This window comes from Cryptomeria japonica, chromosome 4, assembly GCF_030272615.1.
Source record: "Cryptomeria japonica chromosome 4, Sugi_1.0, whole genome shotgun sequence".
NCBI lineage: Eukaryota > Viridiplantae > Streptophyta > Pinopsida > Cupressales > Cupressaceae > Cryptomeria > Cryptomeria japonica.
In genome coordinates, this window is record NC_081408.1 from 238,287,222 (window position 1) to 238,313,873 (window position 26,652).

At 34.6% G+C, this 26,652-nt stretch overlaps 1 protein-coding gene across 3 annotated transcripts in view; it reads left to right on the forward strand.

Moving 5' to 3' along the window:
* Window positions 1–18,823: 18,823 nt before the first annotated feature.
* The window catches only part of LOC131037230 (sirohydrochlorin ferrochelatase, chloroplastic), a 49,160-nt gene continuing 41,331 nt past the window's right edge, over window positions 18,824–26,652 (forward strand). The window contains exons 1-5 of one of the 3 annotated variants that reach the window (XM_057969298.2): window positions 18,824–19,149; window positions 19,238–19,446; window positions 19,544–19,605; window positions 20,347–20,457; window positions 20,693–20,785. In XM_057969298.2, coding sequence (XP_057825281.1) covers window positions 19,028–19,149; window positions 19,238–19,446; window positions 19,544–19,605; window positions 20,347–20,457; window positions 20,693–20,785 — 597 coding nt within the window. In that variant the 5' untranslated portion in view covers window positions 18,824–19,027. The remainder of the gene's footprint in view (window positions 19,150–19,237; window positions 19,447–19,543; window positions 19,606–20,346; window positions 20,458–20,692; window positions 20,786–26,652) is intronic. The other 2 variants (XM_057969299.2, XM_057969297.2) reach the window with 2 other exon arrangements.

The window sequence follows — 26,652 nt, forward strand, 5'->3', positions numbered from 1 at the left end:
TTTATCTTTGCATTTAGTTGCATATCATTTTAAACATTACATTCATTGCATATCATTTCAAATCATTGCATATAACATATCGTATCATTAATAACATTGCATTTCATTCCATACCATATAGATTGCATTTATCATTCATAAACACTTATCCATTATCATTTTAGCCACATATGCATTCATTCACATAAATGCACATCCATCATCACATTAGTACACAAACATCATTTATCCATAACATTTGGGGCATTTTCATCATAACGTCATCATACATCCATTCATCACATCAAAACACATAAGCATTCATCCATAGGAAAATACATCGCGTCGTGCATCACCATAAATACATCATAAACTCATCATAAAAGGATATATCACCTTCAAAACATATAGATCACATCATCATAAAATCACTTATTAAATAGAAAGCACACACCACATTAAGCACATCTACATCCATAACCATAAAAATCCTTTAGACGTGCACATAAAACATCTAAAAATCATCATCAATATATACATCAGATCATGCATCATCATGCATATATTAAAAAGACCATGCACGATCATCATCAAATTAGTCACAACATCATATGCATTCATGAACAAGAATCATCACATATAGACATCTGTAAGCATATAAATATAATTCATGACATCCATAAGCATTATCATATAAAACACACATCATCATGTATAAACGTCACATGTGGAACCAAGAAAAATCATTGTCTCCTCTTATATAAATCTCAAATCAAAGTCAAGTATACAAATGATATCATGTTTGTATATGAGATGCATAAAAAAGAATGATCTATATCACAAATGGTACAATCGGGCATGACTACCTCTAGATGCGAAAGGTCTCGCAACACCAATATCACCACCAAATGTCCTTGCCCTAGGATCTCTGTCAGGTGGGTCTCGTTGTAATGGCCCTGTCACACCCCTACTATCAGTCTTGATGTGACTCTTTCCTAATCTCGTAGCAGCCACAATCACGAAGCTTGGTGCTCTCCACTCTCTAGGGACCAGATCCTCATATAATCACTTGTAGTACTCGACCTCTTTGGCCGAGTACTAGATCTTTCTCAAAGTATCTCTAAGAGGGGCTCTTGTTGCTACTCTATCTAAGCTATCAGCCAAAGCCTCTGCTTGACCCCATTGCTCAAGTGTAGTATCCCTCTGTGTCTATAGTTGGGCAATATGTCTCTGTTGTGCTACAATCTAGCTCTGCTATTGTGTCACCTATTCCTATAACTATTGAAAAGAGACCTGTAATGCCTTTATTTGTGCATCTTACTACTGCATGGGCACTCAAATCTAACTAGGAGCCTGAGAAGAGGTACCTACTGCCCCTATTTGTGTAACTGGTGGAGGGAGGATCTTTTATCTCCTCCTCTGAACTGCTCTCCTTGCCTCTTGGCTAACCCTCACACCACCACCACCACCACTGTCGCCGCCCTCCTCCTCCTCCTCCTCCTCCTCCTCCTCCTCCTCCTCCTCCTCATCTCCAACATCATCATCTTTGCATCTTTTCCCTCCACTGCCATGTGGTCTATCCTCATCCTCATAATCAAAGGTTAGCACTTTCTTAGCTCGATCTGACAACCGTGGCACTGCATGGGATATCCAAAAATGTGAAAACTCTGCTATCATACCAACATCAATAACCGCAATGACATAATCCCAAGTCTATACACCCAGACTTAGATACTATGTAACTGCTACACCAAAAGAGATGGTTGGACCCCACTCTGCAACATCCTACTGGCGACTAGCATATAATCAAGCTCCCTGTGGCATACCCTTCTATCGACCATACTGTTGGTATACCCGACTGTGTAAGAACCTCTCAATGATGAAGGGCGTCTGACAAATCAAATACTATGATGTAAAAGCATATAGCATCTCTCGTGCATCCTTGGGCTAGGCCTCACAATCCATATACGGCCTCCAGATGACTATATCAAAATCAATTAATACTTGACGCCAATACTGTAGTTTTCCTAGGTTACGTTGGACAACAACACCTATGTATGAAAAAACATAAGGGCAGCTGACTAGTCTGTCAATGTCTACTAGCGACCGCGTAACTGTTATATGTTCCCAAGCCCATACATGTAGCAGTGTAACCCTTGTTGATAAGCTCGTGTACTCGAGGTACACCACTTGATGGAGCTCTCTATATAAATGAGCTAGCATGCATGATCCCCAAGCAAATATCCTACCCTCTATCATCCTGTACTCTAGCACTAATCCCCATCCCACTGCCAGTCCCTTTGACCTACAGTCGGGACACAAGACTCCTCCAATAAAACTTGCAAGAACAGAAGGCAGTGGTGCATAACTATTTGCTATCTCCTACCATGGGATCTCATACACTAATCTGCTCATCTTGGAATACCCGTCGCAAAGCCTCAGTACCACCCTCCTCAGTATGCTCATATGGAATAAGGTCACCAACAACAGGAATCCGCAAGATCCTATACACATCCTCAGGTGTCATCATCATCTCCCCTGTCATCAGATGGAAGGTGTTGGTGTCGCTATGCCACCTCTCTGCCAAAGCTGTCAGTAGACCCTTGTTAATCGTATACCGGGGTATATCCAATAAAGATGATAATCCACATCTCTTGATAATATCTCTATCTTCCTGTGACAACTGCGAGATCAGTCTCCATGTCTTCAAGAATCACTCCCGAGACTAAAGGACACCTAATCTTGCCTGCATATTGAAACCATATCAAGTTAAACAAATCATTGATCCAATTACATTTATCAAATCAAATCTATCAATCAAGATCATCTCCATCACAAAATCAAAACAATACCGTATCAGAATCTTATACCATATCAAAATCAACAAGCACCATATCAAGATCCCATAGACCCATTACCAAAATCCACCATTAGTCATCAATCAAATAAAAAATATCAAAACAAGTTTATCTGATCAATCAAGAACATATCAATCGCATCAAAAAATTAATATTAGAATCCAACTATCAATCCTCAAGATTAGCATCATATCGAGAATCAATTACGATTAAAGAGCACACATCAATCCAATCTGATAAATCTCTAGAACAATCATATCAAGAATCATATTAGAGAACCATATCGTGACCCATATTAGGAATCATATCAAAAAACCATATCATAACTCATATCAGACCCATATCAAGCAATCAAGAATAAAATCCCATCTTGTGACTCATAACAGGAAATTTAAGCAATCAACCCCATATCAACATCAAATAAATCTACACCAATCATATCCAATTTCATCCAAATCAAAAATCACCCCAATAAAGCAAATTTCACATCTTACAACTTGGATGCGCTAAAACACACCTCAAAAGTGCTATACTACCCCATAAGCGCTAATATTTTAATCAAATATGCTAAAAACTACGACGGATGTGCTAAAACCAAACTATGCGCTAAAATTTTAATCCAAAGCCCTAAAGTATGGCCCAAATGCATTAAAATACCATCACACCCTAACAAAAAAGGGGAACGTGCTAATATCCTTTCCGTATATGCTATTTTGACTCTATGCGCTAAACTATCAAGGTGATGTGCTATCCTATCAAGCCAATGTGCTAGACTAAAATCCTAGTTTGTTATGTGCTAAATATCATTGCGTATGCGCTAAGAGTTCAAACCTAAGCACTAAAACGTGAAATTCCGCACTCAAAACATGAAAAACGTGACAAAAATTAACAAAATCGTACAAAAACATGTGGATTTCGATCTTTTACCAGTGGTCCATATGTGGCAGGTCGTTGGTACTGCCTGATGTACTTGAATCAATGAGTGTGGTACAAAATCGACATCTTCTCGTCAAAGCTCAAAATCACCAATCACAAGAAGACAAGTGTACAAATGATTTTTCTTTTTCACTTTTTACCTTTTTAAGGAGGTAAAAGGGAGGGTAAATAAGTGGGAATGTATTTTCCATTTTTTTCATGATTATTCACCTAACCAATATCAATTTTTTTTTTCGAGAGATGAATCAATCTACGAACATCCAACAATTTCACATCATCAATGTCATCAACATAATCCAAAAATTGAAAAAATAAAAAATTAACGAAAAAATTCTCAAAAATAAAAAAATCCCCAATTCATCTCCTGAGGGAGCATCATTACATTATCAGTACATCAAATCAGCATCTGGGGAAAAATCATTTTTTTTATATATCGAGCGATTTTTCTTTGAACTAATGTGCGCACACACATCACTTCAAAGAGGGGAAAAATGTAGACATATAAATCTGACCAACTAATTAAATAAATATTTAATGTTTATTTAATCCATTAAAATCAATTCCTTTAATAATTAAATCATATTTAATTAATTCCCCCCACAATCCTCTATTTTGTTTTTTATTTTTATTTTTTGATCGGTAATTGGCCGAAGCCTGAATAGCTTTTGACTGGAGCAATGAACCAGTGGGGACACAGTAGGGGGCCCCATCCCCATTACATATCTTTGAATTATTATTATTATTATGTTTGATTAGATTGACCCCAAGACCTTCCCCATCCTATGGAAGGCCAAGAGTCACAACTTAGAATTCCACTTCAGATGTCCCTATTGGGAATTGAACTTGGGTATCCACAGTGAGAACCTAGTGTTTTAACCAGTTAAGCTCAACCCCTTGGACCCCCCACAGTCCTCTATTGATTAAATAAATTATTCAATTTATTTAATTTAATTCATCTTGCCACTGTCTAACCAATATCAATTTTTTTTTCGAGAGATGAATCAATCTATGAACATCCAACAATTTCACATCATCAACGTCATCAACATAATCCAAAAATTGAAAAAATAAAAAATTGATGAAAAAATTCTCAAAAATAAAAAAATCCCCAATTCATCTCCTAAGGGAGCATCATTACATTATCAGTACATCAAATCAACATCTGGGGAAAAATCATTTTTTTAATATATCGAGCGATTTTTCTTTGAACTAATGTGTGCACACACATCACTTCAAAGAGGTGCAAAAAGTAGATGTATAAATCTGACCATCTAATTAAATAAATATTTAATGTTTATTTAATCCATTAAAATCAATTCCTTTATTAATTAAATCATATTTAATTAATTCCCCCCACAGTCATCTATTGATTAAATAAATTATTCACTTTTATTTAATTTAATTCATCTAGCCACTATCTAGCCTTAAATTAAATAAATTACCTTTATTTAATTAAAATCCCCATTTCCTATTTTAATTAAATTTACATTTAATTAAAGTCTTTATTATCCTATTTAAATAAATCAAATTTATTTAAATATCTTTCCAAAGCAAGTTGTCATCCACCTTTTTGAAATAAATCATTTTATTTCAAACTTAAATCCAAAAATATCCTCCCACTTGCATTCTCCTAACAAATCCACTTGCATGTCTAAACCCCTTCTAGATTCTTCTAAACCATCATGTCCCTTAAACATTTGCACATTCCTTAAGAAAAGGGTTACTTCTCAAAAACTCTCAAAGTCTTTATGAACCATTAAAGGCTTTATGTCTTCAACAAGCTAACCCTCAAAGTCTTCATAACCATTAATGGTTGACTCAACTTCAACCCTTGGTTAGAGACTTTCTATCTAACTTAACCGTTATCTAGCCCATGGGTCTCTTCAAGCACTCAATGCTTTGACCTAATTTATCCTATGAACCCTTGCACGAGAGTTTATCCTTCGGGTAAAAGGATTATCCAATAACTCAACCCTAACCAAACCTCCTAGGGTGACCCTCATGTCTTCTCAGGCATTTAATGCCTCTTCTATCTCCTCTCAAGCCATCTCATGTTGACAATTGTCACCATTTCATTGGTGAAAATTATAAACATGGATTGAAGATCATTCAATCCTAGCCCTTGTTAAGATTACTCAATCTTAACCATCCAATTGCGCATTTCTTCTATAAATAGGCCTCATTTCTCTCATTTTTCATCATCCAAGTTTTCATGCATCTACATTATAGTCTAAATTTTAACAAATATTTTAGCCTCTCTTTGATAATAGCATTTTAATCATTTAGGAGCACATTAACATAGAATTTTACTCATGTATCATGTTAGCATAGATAATTAGTTTCTTTATCATATCATCATCTTTATCATAGCATAATATCATATCTTAGTTATCTCATAATAATCCATATAGATCTAGAATGCATTGCATACAAATCATTATCATTCACTATCACTCATTCTTGGAGTTGTCATTCCAAAAGTCAGTTGCTCAACGATTTGAGAGCAACCATTGACTTGAAGAATCCCGTGAGATAGAGAACAATGAGACACATCTTGGGGATTAACTTGTTTAAATTAGTTTAAGCTTAGTTAGTCTTTATACTCAAAAGTTTCATTGGTATGTTAGTTTCTAGTTTCAATTTTGATATACTGATTACACTAATTCTCACATACACTAATCAAAGTAGAAATTAGATTATAAATCAAAGTACGTATAATCATTTTAGAGGAAGATGTTATACATGCAATATTTTTGGACACAAAGCTAACCAGTGAAAGGTCAAGACAAAATTTGGCGAACATAAGGCGCTACAACTACAACAAATTTGGACATATGGCAAGAGAGTGCAGAAGAAATGAGATCAAAATCCAATCAAATTGGCAAAGAAGATCAATGTGGAGGATGTGAAAGCAGAGATGAAGAAGATCTGGAGAAAGAAAGAGATTGTAGACGCATCGGCGCCTAGCTTCACTGCAAGCACTTCATTCAGAAACTAAAGAATCTGTGGCTTTGGCCCAGGGGAGAAATAAAAAAGATATATCCTTATCCCCTACCAAAGAATGTGAGGCCGTACTACTGACAGAGAAAAATATGAAGGAGTCTGGCTATCATAGTCATAACTCATCACAAGATTTAGTATGATGTTGTGAAACTTGAGAAAGTGGAAGATGGATCACACACATTTAATGCAAAACATTACATGAAGGAATATAAGGACAACACTTCGATAAAATTTATTTCATTACAATTTAAAGAAGCGTTAAGAGTATTGTTCAGGAAATTAGAGTACCTAGTGTTTCTCTAGTGAATTTATTCAAAGCTATCAATCTATTAAATCAACGATCATGGCTACCCCGACTGTGGTTGATGTTGCATCTGAGCCTCACCCTGTATTCAAGAAGACTCTATACAAGGCAATGGAAACTCATTTGGATGGAGCTTTCTCAAATATTCCCATTGGTGTAGTTTTAGTAGAGGACATTTGGTCCTTCATCCAGGTGAAGCTAAAAGAATTCAATCATCACAAGAAAATGTTAGAATTGTGGACTAAGAAGATGATCAATGAGCATTGCCAAGTAAGACTTGAATTTGCTAATCTAGCTTAGAGTAAACTTGACACGTGGAATGATTTTCTAGACATATGATGAAAGATGGATTAGGATAGCTATGAGAAAGTTTCATGATGAATTCCTTTGGTTGGAGCAAACTCACCTCATTACGAAAGATGTAATGAAAGTCATTATGGGTTTGAGTGATTCTAGAAGTATTCCAACTTTGAAATCCACCAAGAACAAATAAGTCATGGAACTAACTGGTGTGACATTCAACAAATGTTCTTTGGCAATTGATTCCATCCAAAATCTGGAGATTAAGTATTTATCAATGATGATTGAAAACAAGGTTTGTTTCACTAATAGGGAAAATTCTATTTCGGCCATGAAGATCAATATGGCAATACACAAATGGCATAGTTGAACAAATTTTTTGATCTCTATGAGATCTTACGTCAACAGTTCCTAGAGAATCTTGCACAATGAAGGAAGAAGAAGCATTATTTCAAATTTAGAATCGTAGCACTGTGTATTCTATTTTACTTTCTATAAGAGTTACTCAAACGAGGTAAGGTTTTCCGGTCTCTGAATACCCCTGTGGCTCATCAGATTGTAGATAGGTTAAAAAGGTTCATCAATGATAATGCTAGAGAGGGAGCATTTGCATCCTTCTTCACCGTCCTTCAGGTGAACATGTAGAGAAGGGATAGGATCCCAAAGGAGGTAATTGTCAAATACAAGAATGAGATTATATTTGTACTCACAGCTAATAAATGCTTCATGGAGGTTGTTGTGCTGAGAAAGGTTTGGATCCCTCCATTCAGATATGAAGCTACTCAGGATATGCTTGAAGGTGTAGCACAAGTCCTATTATAGAGTTTGGTTGATGAGTCTCAAGAATGCTTGGTGACAATAGATGAAAAGTCCTTGAAGGTCCACATGGAAAACACTAAGAAGGATCATGAAAAGGTTGTGAAGAAAGTTACTCAGGAGTCCTTGGATAAGGCTAAGTTGATTAAGGAAGATAATATTGAATTTAGATGTTTCAAAAGGCTTGCCAATGCATCTAGAGCATCTAAGGTTGCTCAGAAGGAGCTTCTCTCTTCTAGTTCCCCAAAGAAACTAGCATAAACCAAAAGAAAGACAATAGTTCTTGAATTTGAAGAACATGAAGATGCAGAGAAATACCAGATACATGTTGGAAAGTATAAAGGAAAGAAAGTCAAGATGCCACTCGATGCAGAGAGCCTATGTGAAGCTCTGACTCAGGGTAAAAGTCCAAATGAGGTAGGCCATCTTTATTCTAAAGCAAATTTTGAGGATCAAAATAGCATAATTAAAGTATTTTTGTTATATTGTGTGAAGTTTGAAGCAACAACTAATCAGTTTAGGAATGATAATCCAAAAGAGCTATATGATAAATTGATTAGAATTAGACAAATTTATAGGGAAGAAGAACAATCCATTAAGGACCAAGTCTTTGAGTTATTTGGTTCCACACTTTCCCAAAATAACAAGGCTACTCTCATTGAAGCATGCAAAACCGAATTAAGAACCAAGAAGAGTTTAGGTAGTCTCATGTTAGGAGAAGCTAATGCTAAAGAAAAACTTAAAGGTGAAATCATGGAGACTATAATGACATATGCTAATAATCTTGGTTTGTTCCCTCCTATTGACTCCAGTACTTCTATCGACATGCTTGAAAATGTGTCAATTAATCTTGTTAATACCCACATTGACAATACTAATGATAACTTAGTTGATGATTCATCTGCTATGGGTAATGCTATGGACAATGTTATGGATATTCCTAGAATTTATGAGGTTCCTTCGATTAATTTTGAGTCTACTAAATGCAAGGAAATTGAAGATTTTGTTGATAAAGGTCATGTTGAGCAAGTGTCTGTTGAGCCTAAAATGAATGAATCGAAGACCAAGGTTTCATTGGTTGATAAGGTAGTTAATCCAGTTAAAGGGTCTAGTGAGTGTGTACTTGGATTAGTGACAATAGTTTGTACTAGCTACGCTACTACTAAAGATACCTGGAAGAAACTATTTTATGTACCCTTAGTTATTCAACCTCTCACTTCATCTATACAATATGTTAATTTTTCTAATATTGATTCAGTTGAGAAGCTTGAAATTAGAGAGGCGTTTCTTTCACATGCAAAACATGATTTTTGGAAAAAGGATAAGATTGTTGAGAATATGTTGGCATCACTCCACACTGCAATGCTAGAGTATCAGCTAGATCTGGACACCCCCAATGCAGATAAATGCAAAATGTTGATTAGTTCATTGAGCAGTCATGCTGAGAAACTGAGAGAATAATACGAGAAAGATGGAGTAGATGACCAAGAGAAGTTGTTGCATGAATTCAAGGTTAAGTGTGAATCCGCTTATCATCATCTCACACAACTCATTTCTCAAGGATAGTAGTATCTGGAAAAATATAGAATATAAATAAAAAATAAAGAAGATGCACATGTGGAAGACCAATTTGATAAATCAAAGGATGGAGAAGAGGAAGGTTCAAATGAGATTTTAAATGATCATGTGTAAGATAAGAAAATAGAAGAAACCACATACCAATACTCCTACCTATGTGCAGTGAAATGTGAATTTCAAAGGAATTGATTTAGCATTAAAAACAACTCAAAAATGCAAAACAATGCAATAATCAAGATTAGGCAAAATAGGTCAAACAAGCATATAATTTAACGAAATCAAACTATGTTAAGTCTCCCACTAAGTTGATTCTACCATTATGATCAATGGATGTGTGCTCTAATAAAATTTTGGTAGCATAACGATGCTCAAATGAAAAAGGAGTGAGAGATAAAAATTGTTAAAGGTTGGATATATAGGTTGAGGATGATAAAAGATGGATGGTTGAGATTGGAGAATGAATATCTATGGTAGAGGATGGATTGGTTCTCTCTTCTCATGGGATGGTGCCAAGTGGTTCCATAAGGTGAGTTGAGAGAGAGATGCAAGATTGACAAGATGGATAGGGTACTTGAGGGGACAAGCACATGTGCTTATGTAAGGGGTCCATGTGTCTGATGTGATGGGAGGAGATTGTGTAGTGACTCGAAGTGGCTCAACTCCACTAAATTAGGATTAGGGAATATGCAAATTACTAGTGGGAGGGTTAAGTGAAGATTAGGAGATAATAACTAGTGATTGAGGATGTGAATGTGAGGAGGTTAATTAAGCAAATAGGATTTATTTATTTAATTGTTTGAATAAGGGGGACTAAATATGAGGGTAAATGATTAAAGGTAATTATTTACCTTAGGTTAGGACTTAGGAAAATTAAAAGAAAATGGATAATGTTAATTAAAAAATGGGATATTATTTAATTAATTTAGATAAGTGGGAATTAGATGACATAAGTGTAAATTGACCAAAAGTGGTCAATTTTAGGTGTTTGCACTACCTTGAGGAGACCTACAAGAGAACAAAATCTAGTTGCATGCATATCTTGCCAATATTTTGTTGTGTATTTTTTTTTGAGTATTGATGATGAACCTATCTCTTTTAGGAAGGCTTTTTCTTTGGAGTATAGTGAGCCTTGGATGAATGTCACACAAAGGAGATGATGACCTTAAAAATTATGACACCTAGGATCTTATTATTTTACATGAGGGAAGAAAGCCCATTGGTTGCAAAAATTTGATGTAAATGATAAGTTTGAATTGTATAAGGCCAAATTGGTGACCAAGGGTACTCTTAGAAAGATAGTACTGGCTTTAGTAAAATTTTATCTCCTATTGCTAATGTGTCTTCTATTAAATCTTATTTTTATAAATTGTTGTATCTTATGATTTTGAGATTGAGATAATGTTAAAACTACTTTCTTACATCGGAATTTGAGGAGATTTATATGTTATATTTTCATTTAACTTCTAATTATTAAAACCTCATACTATAGCACCAAGGGTATATACCTTTTCTAGTGTTTTATACACCTTGTGTGTGTTCTTGGCTACCAAAGGTCACATCACTATTTTTACATATCCACGTTAGAGTAAATTCAATTCCTTGATATCAACTCTAATTGATGAGCTTACTATGATTTTTGTTCAACCTATTTTACATGATTTTCACATGATACATTTCTTTGTAATTATTACTTTATATGCTTATCTAACATAAAAATTTCATGTATTTTTTCCCTCACCTACAATTCATTTTATCCCATAGATGTAATCGATTTTAGAAGGGGGAGTATTCCATTGGTAACATCTCATGTTGAATTTCATGGATATTATAAGTACTTACAAATTATACTCATCTTTAGTATGTGACATGCTTAGCACCCATCAACTACCAAATGAGGAAGATCATTTCCACTTTCCACATAGGTGTCATTTCTCCTATTTATCTTATGATTATTGACATTCAAAATGATTTTGTAGTTGTTCCTACTTATGCTACTAAAGCTACTCATTGTATATTGTTCCTTTGTGTTTACAAGTTCCTACAAAGAGTACAATATAAAACCAAAACTACATCATGACATATTAAAGGGTCCATTATTTTACATAGACTCCTTTGTACCTTTTTTTGTCTAAATATTTTACATGAATATTTGTGATTCTTACATATTTTGGAGATGCATGATAATTTTAGGATTCAAGTGCACCTCAAATTGGGGGAAACCTTTAATAGTGAAATTTGCACACCCATGTCATTTCCATTTCACTTTGTTCCCATTTTGAGGAAAGTGTCTTGATGCATTTACACATTCACAAATAGTGCAGTCTTGTGCAAAGGTAGGTCCCTTCTTGCATCTTATTTACTTATCCACTTATGCTTATCCCAATACATTTATTCATACCTTATCTATACCCACACATATTTTGATCCATTCACCTAAATATTGCCTCAATTTCATACTTATACACATATCACTAGACATTTTTCTATTCACTCAATTTGACCATTTCCATGGGAACTGTAATGTTACGATGCATGGTATAAAATTAAATAGATAATATATATATTAGAGTCCATTTTATATGTGAATATAATAATAATTATTATTATTTGAGTTTAAAGATCATAAAGTATATCCATAATTTAGAAAAAATTATAAAGACGGTTGTTCATCAAAATGTCATCATTAATACATAAAGTTACTTCCAATACTATGAATATTATCAAAAGGAAATGAATAAAATCTTTAAAGATTTAATTAAATCAACTCTATATCTCATTTATTTATAATTCAAAACATATTTGAGTAATAGTAAGCTTAATACTTATCTATCAAAGCACTTGAAAAGATCATTCTCACCCTAAGAAGATTACAATGGTCTTAACCCTCGTAGTTATGGCAAATTTTGAAGAATTTATGTAAAACGTAACATGTGCCTACTTGCACCATGCTTACACATCATAATTGTGACCAATACAACCTCAAGTGTACTTTATACCTTGAGTTGGACACACTATGCGTGCCCCCTTCTTCAATGCCCGTAGTCCACCAAACAAATTTCTTTTTTGAGTGATCTCAAAGTCCCTTTCAAAGTCTCACATGAATGCTTTTTATAAGTTTTCCCCCTTCTCCAATGCCCGTAGTCCACCAAACAAATTTATTTTTGAGTGATCTCCATGTCCCTTTCCAAGTCTCACATGAATGCTTTTTATAAGCCCTAGGGGGTGTTTTTCAGGTCACCACACCTTTTCACAAATGTTTTACTATTATTTAAATAAATATAATGATTATTATCATTTTTAATGAGTTATATAAATGATCTTTATTAATGTTCATTGTAACCAAATATGCATAATTTCCTTTATTTTTCTATCTCCCTTCCAATTTGAATGGGTTATTTCATGGAAAAATAACATTATTTCACTTTGGGGAAAAGTCATGCAACACATGGGGTTGACCACGTGGTTGGGTATTTGACCTTCAAAATTTTATAATTCAAATTCATAATTTGATCAACTCCCACCCATTCCTTTCTTGCCAAGGGTTGACTTAAGGCATATTTTCTCAATTTATTGTTATATTATTGTATTAGAAAGGTATTCAATTGTATTCATTTCATATCCAAGGAATCTCATCATCTTCCCAACATTATTTGTATATTAAATTTGTATTTAACGAAACACTTGGATTTGGTGCTCTAAAACAAATCTAGATTCTACAACCATCTTAGTAGTGTTTGTACAACTAAGACTTGTATTTTGGGTTGACCTAGGTGAACATGCATCCTTACAATATTATAACAATTTTCTAAGGTATTCTTGGACACTTTCACTTTGGATAAAAGAAGTGAATGCAAATTAGACACACCAAGAATAAAAAGTGAGCAGACTACTAGATGATTCATCTGGTTGTAGGGTTTTCTATGTGAGTGTAGATTTGACCCTTTATAGTGTAGATTAATAGTTTAGAAACTAGAACAAATTACATAATGCCACATTCCATTTCTAATCTTGAGATATATAGAGTATTAACAAAATTATTCATCTTCTTCCAATACAAAACTTAACACTTTCATTTATTGCACTTACTTTCTATACTTACAAATTTTTCTTTCTTATATCTATATATAATCTATCATTAAACTAATTTAAATTAATTGTTATTTATGTATATATCTAAATAACTTAAATAAAATTTTATTCAAGCACTTGTACAAATATATAGATCTATTCATTCACAAATATAAAAAACTTATCAAATGTGTTTAAATGAGGAATTTAGGGAATGAATGCACGATTTTTAATAACATCTACAAGACCAAATCAAACTATGGGAACCAAGATTAACACAACCCCTCAATACAACAACCTTATAAAGTTTTCAAACTCCTCACAAGAACTAACCTTTTCCAATGAATTTCAATAAGGAAGTTAACACGTTTGGCCAACTTTGCCTTCTCAAACACAGCGCTTAGATACAGTTTTCAAGGTGTCTTTATACCTGATACATATGTCTTTGTATGCTGAGCATTCCATGACAAAGTGCCATTCTATCTCCACTACCCCCTTGTTGCAAAATTGACTTATTCTCTTTTCCAACTCTTCTTTAGGTATCATCCACGTGCCCATCTTACATCTAAAATGATGTGAACTAGTCCTTAATTGAATTATCAACATTTTTGTTTTCTATTTAATATATGTTCCTATATAAGATTTTTCCTCATGGTCCCATGTAGAGTTAAACTCCTAGATATAGTAAATTTTTTTACGTCCTGTCTGTTTTGTCCATATGACGTTCCTAAAATTTCCTCTCATGAATTTTTTTTATTTCCTCATTAATATTCAAACAATCATGCATATTGACATCCCACTTCTTCATCTATTTGTCATTCTATTTTATCCATGTGTCTTTCTTCTTGTTAGCTCTTTCTCTATACTTAACCTAGGCCAAGAGTGGTATCCCATACTTTAAACCTCCTTTAGGTAACTTAGCAATAGAACCATCATCGATGCTTCCAAAAGAACAATTCCAACCACTAAGATTTCATACATAACAATAGCTTTAATTTTGAGACTACCAATGATTGGATGCTTTTGGATTCTTTCTATCTACCTCCATTTTTGCTGCCCCAAATTTCACATGGGTGTAAAGAATCACCAAAGTAACAAGCAAGCCAAAAGGTGTTCTTTTGGTCTTCTAATCTCATAGCTCTTCATTTCTACATTTATTTTGCAAAGAGTATAACGCTTTCCACCCTCCTTGAATTCTTTTTGCTATGCAAGTTTATCAATTGAATTTGTTGTGGAAATCAAGCTCAAGATACTTTACTCCTCCACTACTTCCAAAAGGTCGCCTTCAAAGATGTAATAACCCACCATAATTGAATCAACAAATTTGAGTATTCTTTTTTGTTTTTGTTTAATGTAATCATTATGTTTTATTCAATTGCATACTCTGGGCATCCATCCATTTAGGATTAGGCATTCATCCATCCGGGATGAGCATCTAACCATACGGGTTAGACAATTGTCCATACGGGACATAAGATTCCATCTATCCAATACAGGATAGGCATCTACCCATACGGGGTAGGCATCTATCCAAACGGGATAGGAGATGCTCTGGCCAGAGACTTAGACTCATCGGGACCATTCGGGTCCTGAGCCACTCACTAAGTACTACACTCTTCTAACAAAAGAGCACCGAGGTTGCCGTCCTTAGGAGTAATTAAATAATACAAGCTTGAATTCCACCTCGGAATTTGGCTTAAAGCCTCGGGAAGTCAAGCGAATCCGTACGGGATTCCTTCCGAGTATGCATTGAATTTCTTTTCCAATTTAATTATCTTATCTTTCAATTAGGATTCTTACTCAACAAAGCCTAGACCCCACCCGCGAACGCCTGAGTACGAGGGACAACTCCATCCCAAGACTGCCTACATACCCGCTTCAGCACAGGATCAAGGCGTAAAGTATGTAGTTCTATTTTCTATTCTATGGTTTGATGTAAACTGATTTGTGGGTACGCAACCCTTTCTAGGGTCAATGTCCTAGATAGTTTCTCTGTGGTTGCTACCCATGATAGTAGCGCTTAAGCGAAGGCTCAAGATGGCCTATTGGTTGTGGCCTAAAAATAACTAGATCCTAATTCTTATCATGAGCGTCACCCTTGACCAAATTGCAAATCACCAATATCCCTTCAAGATAAAAAAAGAAATCAATTTCATGAGAGCATTTAACTTGACCATCCCAAAAAGGGGTTTACTACGGTTTATCTCAACAGATGTGAAAATCATTTAAAAGTTATCTTATTAAATTATCGATCCAAGGGGGATTACCCGCCCCTTGGATTTTAACTTCCAAGTGTCCCTCATTACTCCTTGACGATTTATAGGGATGATGCCACATATGTCATTGATGTAGCTTTATTAGGCGTTAAGTGCAGTAGTTCAACACGACGACATTACCCGTAAGCATGACCCAGAGGCACCGTATATACCGAACGCTGCTAGTTTTGGTTTTCCAACTTCCTTTGTTTAGTTTCTAAACTAAGAGCTTATGAAACATCATGCTTGAAATATAATTATGAAATGGATGTACATAATTTAAACTTTAAATACTATTTGAAAAAGAGAAATATCATTATTCTACAATTAAACGAATTAATACATGTATTGGCATGGTAATGATAATTGTGAACTTACGTGCAATTGCTTGAAGATAAAGAATGTGAAATAATATAAATGCAATGCAAAAGTAATGTCATTTACATACAAAGTGCAAAAATGTTTTCTCTTATCGCGAGACTAATTAATTATCGAGTTACTAATTCCACATGAGTGATTAGCTTATACTTTTTGAAATTTTGGATCAAATTGAAATGATAAGACTTATTTTTTTTTAAGTAAATCAAAATCATTGATCAAATAATCCAATAATTCCCTAAAGGAATTGAAACAATAATTTGATTTCCATCTTTTGTTAATTTAAAAAAAATAAAAATTTAACTAAACAATTATATAAAATAAAAAAGTAACTTAAATTTTTAATTAAAAACGATTTTAAAAGTTTTATCAAAATTAATCATTAAGCAAAGTGAATTGTTTTAATATAGTAATTAGGGGGTGGGGACCACAGGTCCCATCACCCCTTGCGGTCCTGCATGCGCAGGCCCGTAGGGGATGAGGGGGCCGCGTGGTCCCCTCCACTCCCCTGCGGCCACTTACGGTGACCGTAGGGTAGTTGGGGGTACCATTAACCCCGCAGTCTCAAAACTGCCGCCTGCGTACTTCTGACATTTTCGAAGACCGTGCTAAAATAAATGCAGTACGCTATAATGATAATGTGGCGTTAGTATTAATATGTTGTGTGTGTGTGTGTGTGTGTGTGTGTGTGTGTGTGTGTGAATTCTAATTTACAGTTTAATTTAAATGGGTACAAAAAGTAGATTTGGATTAAAAGGATAAAAACACTAAAGTAAACAATAAGGATTCATTCACAAGGTGAATAATCTAGAAAGTTATTCACATAGATAAACAATCCAGGAAGGTGAAGGATAGATGATTATGCTCAGAAATGCGAGCTCATAAAATTTACAGAGATAAACTTATATGTTGCTTCCTCACAGAGGTTTATTTTCAAAGATAAACAGTCCAGAGAAAATAATCGTTTCCAGTCATGAAAGATAGACGATTATGCTGGTAAATGCAAGCTCATAAGGTGTGTTTTTAATCTGATTTTCAATCTAAAACTTACAGAGATAAACTTATATTTTCCTTCTTCACAGAGAGTTATTCATAGAGCTAAAAAGAATAATCATACAGATTTAAATATTACAAGGAGAAATTTAGAATAATCGCAGTAAAATCTATCCTTACTTTCAACTAATTTTTTTTGTACAGAGAATTTATATAACCAGATACATAGGAAATAATCATAGCAAAATCTCTTTAAAGGATGAGATTCAGATTTCTAATCAATAACCAGAGAGATGATTCTAGAGAAAAAAAGAAAGATGGTTCTAATCTAGTTCTTCAACAAGAATCGATTTAAAACTTAATAAGAAATTTTAAACAATTTTGATCTAATTCCTATCAAGAATTTGAAATATATGGATCTAACTTCTTAAACAAATGAATCTAATTCTTATAAAAAAAATTGAAACTAATGGATCTAATTCTTATCAAGAATTTGAAACAAATGAATCTAATTCTTAAACAAATTGATCTACTTATTATCAAAAATTTGAAACTAATGGATCTAATTTCTTAAACAAATTAATCTAATCTAAATTGCAGCAAGGATGAGATGCATGAAAACTCAATTGAAAGAACCTAAATGCTTGAAACTGGTGCAGAATCCCCTATGAATCTCCCTTGATCCTTCAAACTTGAAAGACGTCCTTCAAAGCAAAATCTTAGCTATTCTCCAAAAACGAAATATGACTACCAAAGAAAAATTTACTTGAAGAATTTCTTTATGGAATTACCAACTCCCTTTTTTGAAAACTTGTATATCTTTTATAAGAAAAATCCCCAAATTCCACTACTTAAATTTTTAATTAAAAAAAAGAGATTCTCTCCCAATTTGGCCTTCATGCAAATTGATTAGACTTAGTGGGAGGAGTTACATGCAAGGTGGTGGAGAAGCCTCTAGAAGCTTCTTATTCTTCCTACAACATTTGCCATAATTTGGGTAATTTGGGTGAGGAAATTTAAATAAAAATTTCCATGTGTGTGTGTTTTATATTATTTTTATTCCTTTATAATATTCATTCAATAGTTTATCCAGAAGAAATATAATAGAGTTTGTATTTTAATCCAAAGGTGATAAAAGAGGGTTGTGACAAAAGAAAAGGTTAATTTGTTTCTTTCTTTTGAAAATTATTATTTTATTTTATAACATTCACTTGCGTACCAACTTGTTGCCAAAAAGTTTCAATGTCTTTACATGACTAGTCTCCACACAAAAATACTGTTAGAATTTGCAGAACTAAACAGATTTTTATACAGTTTTCACCATTTCAATCCCCATAATCGACCTTCACAATGTTGTTAAAACTTAGGAAAATCCAACAAAAATGTATCCATTTTGTGTGGAGATAGCAGTTTTTGCGGTTAAAATGACATCTTCCGCATTTTAACAATTGAACACATAAGGATTTGCTAAACTAGTCTTTTATCTTTAATACATCAGAAATTTGAACGAATACTTTTGAAACCCGCTAACCCCAATAAAACTGATGATCTAAATTCAGATGATAGTGGAGAATGTTTATATTCTCAAGCCCACATTCCAGGGGACGAAATGGCGAACGAAACATTATAATAGCTTCCAGCACAGGATTATGTCAGCTAATATTGTTCGTGCTCCAACTCGGTAAATTCATCTCTTGTAACTTTTCAAATAAGCGTGCATTTCTGTTAGGCAAAAAGAGGTATGTGAATTAACATGCCCAAGTTTACAGGGGATTCCCTCTGGTTGGACACACATTTTCTCCATCTACCCATTTCAGGTCAGGACATGTCCACATAGTAATTAGCCCTATTTATTCTAATCGGATGGAAAGTAAGAATTTATCTGCAATTGCAAAGGAGCAATTTGGTTTCAGAGAGCAGGATGCAGTTATCATAGTTGACCATGGTTCCAGGCGCCAAGAGTCCAATTCAATGCTTCGTGAGTTAATTTTTTATTTATTTTTCCATTCTGTGATTTATATATATGATACAATGGTTGCTTACTGCAGGCTTAGATTGGTGGTAATGAATGGCAGTTGCATTTGTGGACATGTATAAGGAGAAAACGGGTCACCCAATCGTGGAACCTGCTCATATGGTAAAGATCCATATTCCTCTTTTATCAGAAAATAATTGTATGTAGAATTGCGATGCCAATGATATTGCAATCCCAAATGTGTATTTTGGGCTTGTCAAGCAAAATCTTCCTATTTCACGTAGGAGGTTATTAATGTTTTGAATAAATCGACACAGTTGCTTTTTGAGAAATGCCCGACATTATTCTTTTGACATCTTTTTTGGCTTTTAAGGAGAATTATTTGTTGGCTGGAAAATCTATGAATGGTAATATGACTCGAAGGAATCTGAAGTGAAACAGAGCCATGCACCCGAACTGGAATCTGGAAACTGTAAAACAAAGATAAAACCATTCCTATTCTGCTCCTACTGATATAGAGAATAGCCAGTGTTCCGAGAGTTACTCTCGTTTGAGAAGATAATAAATCTTAAATGTGCTGCATTTATATCAATTTCTGTGGACAATCAATTGTATCCTAAAAAAAAATCCTAAATTGGAAACCCTGCACTTTAGGGTTTAAGCTCAATCCTGAAAATGTGACTTTAGGTTATGCTTTTTAAGTATTTAGTTCTGCACAAGTCATTCGATTTTGTAAGACTTGAGCTGTTAATACACAGGAGTTATTTTATGGGCATTTGGACTGGCATATCTGGTATATTCCAAAGGAGCTTGTTCACATTTTGATTTTGACCTACACGTTTGGTTTATATCCAATTGATTTGAAAATTTAAATGCAGTTATTAATGTTGTAAATGCTTTCAGGAGATAGCAAAGCCAACAATAAAAGAAGCATTTGACTCATGTGTGAATCAAGGTGCTGCCAGAGTTATTTTAAGCCCTTACTTTCTATCTCCTGGACGCCACTGGAAACAGGTGTGACTTCACTTTTGGTTCTCTTTACAAATAATTTTGTTTCCTCTTTACAACTATTCTAGAGGTTATTTTTCCATGGAATAAGAACATCCATTGGTGAAAAATTCACTACCTCTGCAGGGTATTTACTCATTAGTCTGTGTCCAATCCAAAAAAGAGATATCACTATAATCGGGAGTTAATGCAAAAAGCCTTGAGATGGAAGATGTAATTAAAAGGTATACCATCCTTGCAGGATATCCCAGCTTTGGCTGCAGAGGCAGCAAAGGAGCATCCCGGTATCCCATACATTGTCACAGCACCACTTGGTCTGCATGAACTAATGGTGGTAAGCAATGATTTAATAATTATAGCATATGCAATTTTCAGAATTTTTCTCTTTTGCTTTGTAAGCAGAAGTGTTATTTTGCATCCCCTTACTTAGCTTGGTGTTTTGACAATATGAGTCACCATTTCTTATTTTTTTTATGTGTCTGTGTTCATCTGATTAACATTTCTACTAGAACTGAATACCATTTATGAAAGTTGTGCTAAAGACTGCCCCTTTTGCATCTTCACTAACTGCTGTGAAGCTGGTCATCCTGAAAATTGCACCTTTTATGTGTCTCAAGTTCAACCATAAATGAAGATTGTAGCTTCAGTTCCTTTTAATTGTTTGTTATAAATATCCAGATGCACACATGCCCCTTTAGAATGGTTTTGTCATGTTTACATTCTGCTTCATGGTCTCAAGATTTACATCCTAGAGGTGCAATATTCTCTTACTTTGTCGTTTTTCCTTGTTAGATTGTTCTTTGTTTCTGGTGAGTTGGTATAGAATAAACTTGCTCTTTATAGCCTAATTTTTTCGCATCATTCTCTAGGGAATGTTTTTCCGTTTTCTTGATTTTTGTATGGAATCTATCAAACCACTCTCGTGACTCAGTTTTACTCTATAATTCATCATATTGTTGACAACTACATTAGTTATCAGAAATGAATAATGTAATGTCCCCTCCTGGGACTTGACCAAATCTGCCCAAAATTCTTCAATTAGAATTTAAATAATGCTTGGAAATGGAAGTTGTATCTCAGTATTCTAATATAGGGCCTGCAAACAGGTTTGTTTCACAAAATAAATAAACACATAACACCAATATTGTACAATTATAGTTCAGATTTACTGCTGCGACATACATATTGATTTCCCTCTTGAAATTCCATTCGACCAACTCATCATCATTAGGGAGTACCAGTTGGTTGACCATACAAGGCGCCTCGAGCTGTTCCACCCCGTCCAGGAGTACGGAGTAGCAACCTCCATTCTTGTCTCCCAGCCTCACTTGGGGTGTCTCTACCAGCATGGCTTCCTAGCTACTTGCAATCCTTCGTATCTACTATGTCTCACCTCCAAAATGAGATGATTGATTGGATGAGAAATTTAGGGGAATCTTAATAACCAGTCTATTATGCAGAATCATAGTTAGAACAATAATAAACATAGAAAGGGATATAACAATAGTCATATGTTATTTATACATTATTCTACATCTTATTAAATGAAAGATCAGTAAAATCATAGATGAAAAAATCCTCCAAAAATCGGCAAAATCGCGATTTATTGGGAGTCTATATTACAAACGATTAAATCTTCCAAAAAATTGCGAAGTATTTTTTGGAAAAATTGCAATGTTTAAATAGAATAAATCACAATAAAATCGTGAATAAAAAAGCGATGCCGTTTTTTTTACACAACCCTCAAAACCGAGTTTGTTTTTATTTTTTAACGAAAACGATTTCGGCAATTTCGTTTTCTCTAGCATGACAGCCGACAGAATTTGTGGATTGAGTGTGGATTCGAGGGATCATTATCTATCAACAGGAGTTTGTGTATATTCGACGGGATCAATGATTTAATTTTCTACCTGGTAATGAGTTTGTGGATATTCGATGGGATCAATGATTTTAATTCTCTTTGGGCTGTCCCAAAAGAACGTGAAAGGATTAGGAGACATTTAGCCAATATAGGTCTTCGATATATGTGTATCTCTATTGTAAGTGACTGTTGAATATAAATGCAAAATTTTCATTGGCATGTTCCCTGATGCGTTCTAGTTTACTTCCTTAAGAGATGCACCAATGTTCTATTAACTACTGCGGTTTAACCATCTATTGCACATGTAAAGAGGCATACCTCTTCAACTTGGCCTCAATTCCTTCCTCCAAAAAACCTTGACTCTCAATCTCTAAAACAATGGATTTAGGAGAACTATAATTTACCCAAACAGAAGAGAGTTTAAGGTTTTCTTGGATGGAATTTGTGTTCATATCTTATTACACCAATCACACATTTCTAAAATGATTGCTTTATAATCGGCTGATGTATTGCTAACTATGTATTTGAGTCAAACTATGGTTTCTATATGATGGAAACCAGTAATATGTTAATATGTTCTATAAATTTAATGTATGTGTGTTTTTTTTGAATATTTTAACAAATTATATATTTTCAAATGTTCAATAAATTTGCCGATTTTTTCCCGATTCCCGATTTAAAAAAATTTTTGGGCCAAAATATTTATTGCCGATTAAGAGTTTTTCATCTTTGAGTAAAATAACAGACCAATCATTATGCATTATATTTCATACCACACTGTTAAATAATTATAAATTCTGCTGGTCAATATATGTTTTCTCAGTTCTGCAGATTGTTTTCAGATCTACTGCCTGATGATTGCTTCTTCAATGCCCCCTTGATGGATGCTTGTAATGGATACTTGTACCTTCATCGATGGTGAACAATCATGTCTCCTTATGCGGTTACAACTTCTTGGAAGAGGAGTGACTCTTCCTTGTATGACTGTTCCCTTTCATAACTAAAAACTGTCTTATGAATTGCTGATTTAACACTTTGAAATGCTTCTTATCATTAGTCAAATCGCACCTTACTATTCTTAATACTTATTGCTGCTTGGGGGAATTGCTGCCATTAGGAGGGACAATCAGATATTATTCAAGGTGTAACAATTTTTAAGGCACGAACTGTAATTATCATTATCACTATTTGATTATCGATGCCTTCATTCCTATGATGTTTTGCTGCCTTTATTAATATTGGGATTGCTGATTACAACTGAGTGTAGAGTGCCCTAGGATCATGAAATTGTGAAGTCTTACTGGCGTAAGACAATTTCATAGTTTGATCTGTTGTTTCATTTATTGCTGGGAATGGGTCATGATAAATAATGTATGTTTAAGGTAATAATAATAATGTATGCGAGTTTATGTTGGAGTGCAAACACTTTTTCAACTAAATGTGATATTTGGGTTTGAACAATTGCATGAGTAGCAGATTTCTAGGTTGGGCAAGTTGATCACTAAGAGAATCCAATTATCTCAAAGGCCTCCGCTAAAACCGATAAAATTAGTAACTTTATGTAGAAATTGGTATTACTGGAACCATACTTGAAAAACTCTGCGAGTTTTTTAAAAACTCGCGAGTACTCGCGGGTCGAAATTGGCCGCGAGTGACTCACTTCAAAACTCGCGAATGCGTTTTGCCCTGACTCGCTGCGATTTTAACTGCCAATACTCGCCTGAAAATCGTGCATTTCGGGGATAAAAACGACAGTTAAATTTTTTTTTTCACTTAAACAAAAAAACCTAAAAAATTTTAATCATTCCCTTCCCACGCGTGACAATATTTCCGGCATTTTTGGACGTGAAATAAACTTGTGCGACTGTGTGCGATTATTCCTTCCCGCCACGCGACGATGTTTCTGGCTTTTTTGGACGCGAAATAAACCTGCACGATAGTATACGATTTCATAGTTTTTGGTCCTCATCGATCAAGTAAGGTTTTGAGTCTTCACTCTTTTGAGTCTTCGATTTAGGTTTTTAGCAAATAGCAAGCATATTTCAATAAAAAATTAACAGTTATTTAGTTATTTACTTTATGCGCAGTTAACGGAACAAGCACTTACATTTCTTAAGTGTTGAAATAAAAAGTTAAAACCATCCATACAATTTTAAATTTAAATATTGAATGGCATATTATATTCATCAAATAATATATTGAGAAAGTAATTTGCAACATAAAATCCCAATTTGTTATAAAATTATTAACCAAATAATAATTATTAACTTAGAAAATTTAGTCTCAGAAGTTAGAACGTAGTTTTAATTTTTAAATATAGGCACAAGAGGCTTCTTTTAGGTTGAAAAAATAAAATAAAACATGGCGATTAAAACTCAACAGCAGATTTATTTTTGTGAAAATTATAATTTATAATCTGTGATTCTGTATTTAATAAATACAGATTATAAATTATAATAAAATACAGAATATAAATTATAATCAAACAGTTAATATTGATTCTGTGATTGTAAATTAAACAGTTAACAGTCAATAATTTATGATCAAATTTTATTTTTTAATTAAACAGTTAACAATCAATATTTAGATCTTCATTGTGTGATAAGTTTATGATCAAATTTTTTATTTTCCCTAAATGTCGTCTCTCTCTTTTGCTAGGTTATCTTCCTATTTTTTTGAAAGAAAATGGCTTATGAGGGTAGAGGTGGTGGCAGGAAGAGAGACCCTTGTTGGAAACATGCGACACCAGGTCCAACACGTGGAGAAGTCATTTGTATCCATTGCACTAAGCTTATGAAAGGTGGCATTAATCGACTCAAATATCACCTTGCAAAGATTGAATGCCGAGATATCAGACCATGTGCTAAATGTCCTGAAGAGGCTACAAGGGATGCAATAGCAACGCTTGAAGCATATGATCAAAGGAAGGCAACAAAAAAGAGAACAACAGAGGCAATGGCAACCCCAAGGGCAGATTTGAGTTCTTTAGGGTCACATACTGATATAGATGTGCGGGCATCAAGTTCTTCCTTTGGGCCATGGATACGAGGAACGAGAAGTGTGGGCAGCCATATGGAAAACTACTTTGTTCCACATAACACTCTTGGTGCACAACCTGGATTGCAAGGCACTGCATGGAATAAAGAGGCTCACCAACAGGCAAAGGTGGCATGTGCTAGATTTTGGATCTACAATGATATTCCGTTCAATGTTGTTTCTAGTCCATATTGGGACCATTTGATCACCGCATTGACTGTGGCAAGTAAGGGGTTCAAGTCCCCAAGTTGTTATGAGATGAGTGGGCCGTTATTGCAGGATGAGGTCCAAAACATTCATGCATTAGTGGAAGAGCAAAGGAGTATTTGGGAAAAGAATGGCTGCACCATTCTTTCTGATGGGTGGACGGATGGTAGGAATAGGACACTCATTAACTTTCTAGTTGCTTTAGGGGGACAGTTAGTATTTTTAAAATCAATTGATGCCTCTAATGAAGTGAAGAATGCAGAGACCTTGTGCAACATGTTGGATGAGGTGGTGATGGATGTGGGAGTGCAGAATGTCGTCCAGGTTGTGACTGATAATGCAGCTGCATATGTGGCAGTCAACAAACTTCTAATGGCTAGGCATCCGACATTATTTTGGAGCCCTTGTGCTGCCCATTGTCTTGACTTGCTCCTTGAAGACATAGGGAAACTAAGTTGGGTGAAGAAAGTGGTTGAAGATGGAAGGAATATCACCAAATACATCTACAATCACACATGGGTCCTGAATCTTATGAGAGAGCACATTGATGGTAAGGATGTTGTGCGATCGGGGGTCACACACTTTGCTACCAATTTCCTCACCTTGCAAAGCATACTAGCTGCATTGCCCAACTTGAAGCGGATGTTCGTGAGTGAAAGATGGTTGGGGAGTCCTTATGCTACGAAGCCTGAAGCAGAGAAGGTTGTGGTTGCCATTTTTTATTCTAATTTTGCCAAGATGGTGGACGAGATCATCAATGTAAGTTTTGCAACTTTAATTGATTATTTATTATTTAATTTTCTAATATTACAATATGCTGATTTTGTTAAATTTTTTTATATCTAGGTGTCGGAACCGCTGGTGAGGGTGCTACGAATGGTGGATGGGGATCATAACTCCATGGGGTATCTATATGAGGCCATGGATAAGGCCAAAGAGGCAATTCAACACTTGTATGGGTCAAACAAGACCAAGTATGAACCCATATGGTGCATAATTGATCAGAGGTTGAACTATCAACTCCACCAACATATTCATGCTGCTGCCTACTACTTGAAACCCAAGTTTTTCTACTCCCCGAGTTTCAGAGTAGATGC